General features: G+C 40.2%; 1 protein-coding gene across 1 annotated transcript in view; it reads left to right on the top strand.

Annotated features, from left to right (window-relative positions):
* Window positions 1-4,394: 4,394 nt before the first annotated feature.
* Window positions 4,395-10,010, top strand: part of LOC115905171 (N-acetylated-alpha-linked acidic dipeptidase 2-like) — a 30,366-nt gene continuing 24,750 nt past the window's right edge. Inside the window, exons 1-3 of the mRNA XM_030951294.1 lie at window positions 4,395-4,499; window positions 5,973-6,084; window positions 9,017-9,203. Coding sequence (XP_030807154.1) covers window positions 4,412-4,499; window positions 5,973-6,084; window positions 9,017-9,203 — 387 coding nt within the window. The 5' untranslated portion in view covers window positions 4,395-4,411. The remainder of the gene's footprint in view (window positions 4,500-5,972; window positions 6,085-9,016; window positions 9,204-10,010) is intronic.

Genomic DNA, 10,010 nt, shown 5'->3' with positions numbered 1-10,010 from the left:
AGTTTGCAAGCTGCACTTGTCAGCTGCCAGCAATGTAAGCTTTTATTTGGAATCTGATAATGGTCCCCTGAAGCTCCAGATAAGAAAGACTCAGACCCAAAGAATCAACATCTACTACCGTTGTAATCTGATAGAAAGACTGCAGAGGCCGTGAGAGAGTTCAGGGGACTGTGCAACTGGCAGAGTCAGAAGGAAACTACTGATGTGAAGTTTCAGTTGAGCATTCCCCTGTTGCCATTCTTCCTGCCAGAGCTGTCTTTCCCACAGATCAGGGTCCCTTGATCTCTCAAGTCACAAGTTCAACCTTTAGCCAGGCAGTAGGTCAAACAAAACAACAGCAGTGTATCTTTGTTGCTGCAGATATTAACCTTTAGGGCCCAGTTACTGAGCAGCTACAACCTACAGTTTACAAGCCCTGGCATTCATTCTGTGTTTCATGTACCATAACTGGCTTTACTAATTGGCTGAATATGCATTCAATACACAAATGCATGCTAGTTTTGCATTTGGCATGTGTATCCTTGCCAAATATTTTTTGAGCTTTTTTGTTTACCAGGGATTTATGTGTTTTAAGTGAGTAGTGTCTATGTAGCTACCTGCAAGTGGTCCTAGCTTCAGTTGAACCTCACTCTTGTTTTCACTATCAGAATGAGCAATTCTCACTACTCCTGAACTCAGCATGAGGCAAATGCAGTAACGAATAATTTTCATGATAATTCTAAAAGTGACAGTAATTAAAAGAGGTACTCTGTGTTCAGGAGTTTATGGTTTGGACCCTTTTCCTCACCTGCACTAAGAAAAGGAGTCCTTTTACCTTGTAATCTTTTCACAATTTGTTTTGCATAATTTATCTGACTACTTTGGGTTGGTCTTATCTCCTTTTAGCCTCAAACTTTTGATTAAACTTAGACTGAAGTGGGTGTTTTCAAAATTGAATAAAATGCTAAGCTATTATCAGCAATGCACTTGTAGAGGTATCTCACACTGGTAATATCTTAGTTCTAGCTGGAAAAGCCCCATGCAAAATAACAGGGTGATGAATGTGGCCTTGATATTGCAAGGAAAGGACTCAAAGGAAGATGAGTGTTTCGGGCTGCTGATCATCTCAAGAGCTCTAAGGTCTCTCCTTGGGTACGAAATGAGATGGTCAGTAACAGGTAAGAGTCAGATGAGGTTTGGGTTGTAGCAGCTTCTTCCACTTTCTCACATATGTGACTTTGCGCTCTTGACAATGCTTTATTTTGGATCTCACATGTCAGGATCATTTTTCTCTGACTCCAGTTATTCTGAGGAGCATTTGTAAGACTTTGTACTACACCTTTGGCAAAACCTCATTCTCGCTTCTGTTTCACCTGGGTGAACGGTAGTTACTCAGCCTTCACAAGCTGATTTTCTTCCAAGGAGTTTGTAAGTAATAACTCAGGGATCCTTTTGCAACCTGTCAGCAAGCCAATGCAAAATGTTTGTATATAAAACAGGTATGATCCCAGGGGGACAACAAAAATTTTTGTGTAGTAATGTCACTCTTTTCACCAGCCTCCACAGCACACCCAGCTGATTTATGGAATACCATACAACAGTTTGGGTTGGAAGGGTCCTCCAAATACCATCTAGTCCTCTCCCCCCTGCAGTTAGCAGGGATATTTTCAACTGGACAGGTGTCCCAGAGCCCTGTCCAACATGGCCATGAATGTTTCCAGGGATGGGACATCCACCACCTCCCTGGGAAACTTGTGCTAGTTACTCACCACCCTCATTGCAAAAAAAATTCTTCATTATATCTAGCCTGAATCTACCCTCCTTAGTTTGAAACCATGACTTGACGTATCGCAAGGCCCTACTAAAAAGTCTGTCCCCGTCTGTATTGTGTTTTCATTGTGGGGGGCTACAGTGGTGGCTTCTGTGAGGAGCCCTGGGAGCTCCCCCTGTGTCTGACAGAGCCAATGTAAACCAGCTCTGAGATGGCTGTGGGCAAGGCTGAGCCCATCAGTGGCAGCATCTCAGGGATAACAGATTTTAGAGGGGGAGAAAAGTTACTGTGCAGAAGCAATTAGAGCCAGACTAGAGAGGAGTGAAAGATGTGTGAGAGGAGCAGCCCTGCAGAAACCAAGGTTAGTGCAGAAGGAGGGGAAGGAGGTGCTCCAAGCATCAGAGCAGAGATTCCCCTGGAGCCCATGGTGCAGGCCATGGTGAGCACCCTGGCTGCACAGAGCAGTATTCAGAAGTCTCACCTGGCCTGTAGCTGTTACCCCAGAGCAGGACACAAATGCTGCCCTGTGTAGGTTTGCTTTGTCTAGAAGTTTAGGACACTGTGAGCTCCCAGATGACACTGGCTGTTTTTCTGTTAGGAAGTGAACAATCTCAGTGCAGAATAATTCAAGTGCCTAAAGTTAGGTGCTTATCACATTTTAGATACCCTAGAATGTCTGGCCTGATCCCGGGATAGCCCTTGTGTTACATGGGGAAACCCTATGGCACAAAGGAGTTGGGAGTAAAGAAGGTTAAGCTGGAAAAAATGGTTGCAGTGTGGGAGAAGATGTCTTAGTTTTTGGCTGTGTTTCTCACTATCAAAGTCTGTTTTAATTTGTAATAAATGACTTTTCCCTGAGTGGATCTGTTTTGCTAATGATGGTAATGAGCAAGTGATTTGTGTTCATTTCAACCTCGGCTTTTTCATCCTATTTCCTGCCTCAGTCTTGTTGAGGAGGACCTGTGATTGAAAACAGATTTACACTGTACATTACACTTGCATTTAATTGTAAACATAATATACTCCACCTGTGGCTAATCCATGGCATGTAAGAACATGTCACAACTAATAATTAATAGCAATAGGGCTGTATTTTAAGTGGTAGAAGCCATTTGGCTGCTGCTTGTTGTTCAACCTCAGCACTGTTAATGCCCTTGTCACTTTAAAAAGACGGTCACATAGAAATAAATGCATTTCATACATTCTCACTGTTGCTATTCTTGCCTTCTTCCTCCACTGATGTTATTATCATGTGAGGTCTAATTTTGATAGCAATCTCCAAAAGCCCTTGTCACTTTACTGTCTATTATGTGCCAGTCCTACACCTGTGGTGCTATATAAATGCTAATAATACATCAATATGCTCATTCTTTGTGAGTTCTGTAGGTGGAGTTCCATCTGGTTTGTATATGTCAATTCAGATGCTGGTGTGAAATGTCATTGCTGTTCAGAATTTGTGGTGGTTTATGAGCAGTTGGGAAATGACAGGAAAAAAATCACAGGACTGGACTTGCTTATCATTTGAACAAAGACATGTGCTTAAGAGGCTGTGACTGGTGTGGAATACCCAAGTGGTGTAATTTTTCTCTGAAAAGCCCTAGTTTAAGTAATTAGGACATTAACCAGTATTTCCTGATTTTTCTGAATATTTTCAGCTCATCATAATGTATTTAAGAAAGTTTTGGTTCTCAAAGTACTGACATTTCTTTCACAAACAGTATTTACTTTGGGCTTTGGGAATGAGTGGTAGGAATTTGGAGCATGCCCAGGATCCCAAAAAAGCTTTCCTGCCTTCAGCCATATAACTGGTCTCAAATGGGCAGGTCCTCAGCTCCAGAAAGATCAGTCTTGGCTTCCATATAGCCGTGAAGGAACTCAGCAGCAGGGAGTAATGTGCGAGGTTAGAGTAAGTTTATACAAAATGTGATGATTCTGTGAACATATCTTTTGACTATTCCCTGGGCTGCAGTTGTTTCCTTCCCCATGAGCTACTGATGGATTTGACTAAATTAGATGAGGAAAACTTGATCTTAAGAACCTTGTAATCTTAAGTGCAAGTAGCTAAAGAATATAGGAAATAAATTTGCAATTTTTCCTAGTTGCAAACTGAATTATGTCTGGCCAATCTAAATTATATTCTCAGCTGCTCTAAGTATACATTCCTTGCTAAGGATTAATGTTACCATGGGTTAAAAAAGGAAGCAATTCAGCATTTTGTTGGTAAAGACGAAATAAGTTTTCCTTTCATTTCATCTCTTGGCCACTTCCACGGGAACAGGTTGTGAACAAGCCTAAATCAGGAACTTTCAAAACCAGAAAGTCCTGATAATTAGTAGAAATTAGGATCTTAAATACTACATGTACATTGCTTGGTGCACAGCCTGGATACATATTTGTTACTGTGATACACACCCAGCTCACAGGGGCTGTCTGGTGGGGTGAGACTAAGAATTGGAAGAGTTTAATTGCATTTGGAAAACCATTTCATCGCCATCACCCAGGGATTAAGGCAGTTTAGGCAGCATCAGAACAGAGAAGCAAAGAAGGCAGGGACAGCCCTGGAGCTGCGGGTGGAAGGAGGAGGAGGAGAAGGAGGAGGAGGAGGAAGGCAGCTGCTTGCCAGCCCCCAGAGCCTGCCAAGCGCCGGCCAGTGCTGACAGTATGGCCGGGAGCAGGAGCAAGGCCTCCCTCCGTGTGTGGCTCGTGTGCCCCGGGCTGCTCGGCTGTTTCCTGCTGGGCTTTCTTACAGGTGAGTGCAGAGACCCAGGGGCTGAGCCCCCAGCGCCCCTCCCCTGCACACACTTGTGTGCAACCCCTGGTGGGATTAACTCACCAGCAGGGAGATTATGCTGCTCTTCAGAGGCGTGATAAAGTATTTGTCCCACTGCTTTTCTAAGCTTTTCTGTCCAGCAGCTTCAGTCTTCAGGGAGTGAGGAACAGAACAGCTCTGTGCTTCAGCTCAGAACAAGCCCTGGTGAGCTGACAGCTTCCCAAAAGAGGCAGCCAGGCATTCAAAGAGAAAAAAATTAGTACAAGAGTTTGAGACTTCAGTGATTGCAAAATCTCCCAGATTTGTTTTTTTTTTTAATTTTTATTTCCTGTTTTTTACTGAAGATATTTTTAAATGCTCAGAATGTAGAGGAGGAGTTTGACTGACAGCCGAGTTACTGAAGTTTTCATTATGCACAATGAACTTTACTAGAGATTCTTTTCTGAAGTCACTTGCAGCATTTGATTTCAAATTAAAATTGCATGTCCTTTTTAAAGACTTGTATTGTAACACAAACCTAACACTAAAGCATGAAAGAAAAATCCATGAGGGCTAATAAATATATAAAATATTATTTTAATATATAAAATATTATTTTAATTTTGGAGATCCCTGAGCTGCTAATTTCTGGCACTTGTGCAATGCTTTTACATGACCCTGAACATAATTTTTTGGCCCAGCTCCAAAACAGGATACTGGGCAAGATAGACTTTTAGTCTGATTGAGCATCGCTGTTCAGTTCAGAGTGTTGCTACAATTGTATTTAAGTGTAACAGGTCATATATACTGTGCATGTGACAGCACATGTATTTATCTTTCTTATGAAAATTTTCCCACTTTGGGGTTGTCTAGTTATAATAATAAAAGGATTTCTTTGTTGTTGTTGTTGTTTTTTCTTAAGACAAACTCATAGAGTTTATTTACCTCTCCTACTACTATTTATGGGTACTGAAGAAACATTTTAAAACTGGCTTGGGTGACAGTTAACTTTATTCTTTTAATTATTAAATAGAATAACCCAAGTCTGTAACTATTACAATGCTAGCAGGGTGGCTGTTGAGTCCTAGACCTTCACTTTACATATGCTTACACATCTATTTCAATATATATGCATAAACTAAATAAAGTAATTTCATCATGAGCATCAGGAGTTCGAACCTCACACTACAAACAGTTAATTGAGAATTTAAACTATAGTTTAAAGTTAATGAGAGATGAGTCTACCTTAAAAAGGGGATTTGCCAGGGATTTGGGGTTTGCTCTTTTCATTATGTCACTTTTAAGCATTTCAGTCAATGAAATATATTTGCTTGAGCCCTCAGACACTGGCAGAGGGTGCTCTAAGCCCTCTTCATCCTTGTTGTTTTAACCCATTAGTACCACAGGCTGCACCTCTGCTCAAACATGTGAGGAAATTCTTGCTGAGTAGGAAACTTTTCAAATGTGTTTCAGGATGGTTTACAAAACTGACTGAGAAAAACCCCAACTCTTCAGATGTGCATCAAAATGTGAGGCAGAAACTTGTGGCTGAAATGAAAGCAGAGAACATCAGGAAATTTCTTCGGTAAGCCTTCTGCATCATTTTTTGAACAATTTTATCAGTCAAAAAAGCCAGAAAGTGATAACATCAGCTCCAAGGAAGGGCCTCTGAAATCAGAGCTTTTAAGATGCTTTAGAATGGTTTAGAGTTGTACAAAATGTCTGAGGGAAGAAGGGAAAGGCTTACAATTCTTCTGTTCCCCCCTCCCCATTTTTGAAGTTCCATTTTTGAGGTGGTTGTGCAGTCAAGTGTGCTTCCCTCAGCTGCGCTACTGCCAGTGCTTACCAGTCTTCATGATTTCCCATCTCCATGATTTAATGAAGTGTGCCTTTTTTTTTCTTCACAAGTATCTGAAGCTTTAACCTCAGATAACTGTTTTCTTTCAGACTGAGATGATTTTACTCTATTTGGGATACAATGATTGACATGAATTACATCTGATTGATCGTCTGTTTAGCGTCTCTTTAAAATTTCAGTTTGAGCAAACTAGTCTAAGTAGAAAATTAATCTGTTAAAAACTAATGCTACAAATTTGCATGGCACTGAGTTGCATGTGTACTTACAATTTATAATTCCTTTAGTGTGGCCATACTGGACAATGTGCTGTTAATTGGGAGCTCTGACATCCCATTATACTCTGTCTTCTGTTTCTGAGATAAAGGGCTCTGTCCATGGTCAGTGTGCGTGTATGGTTGGTTAAGGCTTGCATGATGTTAGTAAATACACTTTTTTGCATTGTAGTGCATCCATGCAGTTCTTTAAAAACATCTAAAATACTGGGGATATAAAAATACCTTTTTTTTAATTCATTCCATGAAAATTAAAAAAACCCACATTATTCAGTATATTTATATTTTCTATAGAGGAACAAATGTATTCACCTGAAAAGTAAATAAATACTCACTCTGGCTAGTAAAATGTTTGTATTCAGCATGTAAGTCAGCAGCTGCATCAAGAACATCAAAGAATTACTGGCAAATTTGATTTCTATACATTTATTCTAAACCCAAAAGGTTTCTTACCTAACATCAATAAGCTTTTCAAGTCTACAGGCCTAATCTTATTTTGTATTAGTTGCTTTCAGTAGATTGGAGAGTTCCTGAAAATTATTTTTGAGTGAGAATCTAGTCAACATAGCATGGCATAGCTCTGTACTTATGCCAAAGTCTCTTGGATATAGGATATTAATGGTTTCTCATTTGTCTGCTGGCTTTGATGATGGGCCAAATGTTTCATGCTCATTGGGGGTTTTTTTGCCTAAATTCAAATTAAAATCAGGAAATGCAGAGAGATTGTATTAACACACTATCCAAAAAGTTTACCAAAAGCATTAAAAAAGAGAACTTGAAAATTTTGATCCATAATCTTTGGTTTTCAGACTACTACATCTGCTTTTATCACATGGGATAAAAAATAGGAGTCTCAGTAAGTGCAGACGATTTGGTCTTAGCATTGTATCATAGCTCCGGAAAGGGTTAAACGGTTTAGAAGGGAAAATTGGAAAAAAAAATCACATGTGTTTTTCCTGATGGCATATGTAGCATTTAGAATACTTAAAGGATTAAAAGGTACTTAAAATAGTAGTGAGAATTAAAGTGCAAGAGGCAAACAAGCAACAGGGTTTGGCAAAGGTTGCTTCCAGACTTTGGTGAACACCCTCACAGTTTAAAGAGCGGGACTGACAACAGCAAAGAGCAAAAGGTTGTGGTCTACTTAGAGAATCTGGATGCATTCCAATCCTGGGGCCAGGTGGGACTCCTGTGAAAGACGTTTATGTTATGATTGCAGTGTTGCTGTAGGTGAGAAGTTCTGATGATTGCAGGAGGCCCCAAGTGGCTGAAAAAGGCTGATAGTGTGCCCATCTTAATAAGGACAACCAGGAGGGACCCTGGGCTGGTCGGCTTCAGGTCTGGAAGGGTGACAAAACATCCTTCTGAAATCTGTTTTCAAACACACGAAGGACAGAAATATAATTTGGAAGAGTCAGCATTTATTTACTATTTGTTTGTATGGTCAGCATGTTGCCTTCTGTAAGGAAATGACTGGCTACATGCATGAGGGGAGACGTTATAGTGGCTGTAACAACCTTGACTTTAACAAGACTTTGGACATCATTCTCCTTTGGAAGCTGAGGGAGTGCACACTGCAGAACAAGGGTTGAAAACAGTCTGAAGTGACAGGCTGAAGTGATATTAATCATGGTATTTGCTACTACTAATTAATGGTAATTGCTGGTATCTGACATCTGTGGGGCAGCCATTGATAAGTAGCCTGTTGGGAATTGGAAGCTGATGCAGAGTACCTGGCTGACTGGTGAGCTTTCACCATCCCTTACTTGTTCACTGGGCCAATCAGATTGTACATAGATTGCTGTAGGGCAGCCCAGAGGGACTGGATTCTGTTTGTGACTGTTTATCAACATTATGTGTTATATCTGATATGGAAGTAAATGTTGTTAAGAAGGTTTTGTTGTTCGGGCTTTTGATTATGAAAAAAGAGCAAACTTGTGCAGATAATTTAATGTAATGATTTTCAAATTAAACTTATTAGGAATTAGGACACACTGTGACAGCAGTACAAATCCATGATCAGATACCAGCATTATCTGGAAGGCTCCTTTCTGTATACTTAGCTTTCCTATATTTATTCCTGCTTTTTGCATACTGCTAATATTCTTTTGCTGAATCTTTGACATTGATTTTCATTGCTTGTGTATTCCTGTTATGCAAAGAGGAACATTCAGTTGACTTATCTTAAGGCCTCGGGAAAGATCCTCTGCTCTGAGTATATGTCCTGATGCAGATTCTGATAAGCAATCATGCTTTACAGCTCACACTTTAAGACCTTACTGTCCATGCAATGTGTATGGAAGATTAGCTTTATAAACACTGATCCTATTTCACTATTATGTATCTCTGCATTTGCTGCTTACCAGTGGTTTTCTGTTTTGTTCTAGTGCATTTACCAAGTTGCCTCACCTCGCAGGAACTGAACAGAATCTTCTTCTTGCCAAAAAAATTCAAGGCCAGTGGAAGGAATTTGGATTGGATTCAGCAGAACTTGTTAATTATGATGTGCTTCTTTCATACCCAAATGAAGAGCAGCCAAACTACATTTCACTAATTGATGATCAAGGGAATGAGGTGATCTTTTCAATGACAAAATTTTGTTAATGTAAAACCTGAAAAACCTCCAGTGATTTCCTGTTAAAAAAGTGTCATCCTCTGTATTCTCACATACTCAGCTCAGCATGTGCTTTATATTGTTAAAAAATAATCCAGTGCAAAGGGAATTCATATTTAGAAATGGTTTTCCAGGCTATGCAGAAAACACAGCAAAGTGGCTGAAATCTCAGTGCCTCGTTCGGAAGAGTGAGGATGTGTGGAGAGGCTGCAGTTAACACCTGTAGACCATAAGGTGTTAGAAGGGTTCAGCTTAAGGGTACATCTAGGCTAATATCCTGTTTCCATAAACAGCTTTAAGTGGATGCACAAGGATGTTTAAGAACAAAGAAATGTATTTCAAGCCTGCAGTTCTTCCAGCGTCTAGCTGTTTTCAGCTCAGGGCTTCTCTGGTTGTGATGAAATTAGTCTCTTGAAAAATCCTTATTAGACCTTTTCCAAGTATTTATTCACTCAGTGACCCTCATGACATCTCTCTTCCAAGTACCTATCCAAACCCTGCTTGAACATCTGTACAATATTTTCTTCCACTACATGCTGAGGTAAGGAATTGTGGAGATACTATCAATTTTATGTAGTATTGCCTTGTTTCCCTTGCTCTGAACCTGATCACACTGGCTTCCTATGGTGTCTCCTAAGTTAGTGTTGGAAGTACTAATGAACTAGTCAGCCTAGAGACATCTCTCTTTCGAAAACCTGGGGAAATAAAGAAGTAGACGTAAATTCTGACAAGGATCCTGGGCAAGGAGAGGAGGTGGGACTGCTAGA

This window comes from Camarhynchus parvulus, chromosome 1, assembly GCF_901933205.1.
Source record: "Camarhynchus parvulus chromosome 1, STF_HiC, whole genome shotgun sequence".
Taxonomy (NCBI): Eukaryota; Metazoa; Chordata; class Aves; order Passeriformes; family Thraupidae; genus Camarhynchus; species Camarhynchus parvulus.
This window is presented reverse-complemented; position numbering and strand designations above follow the sequence as displayed.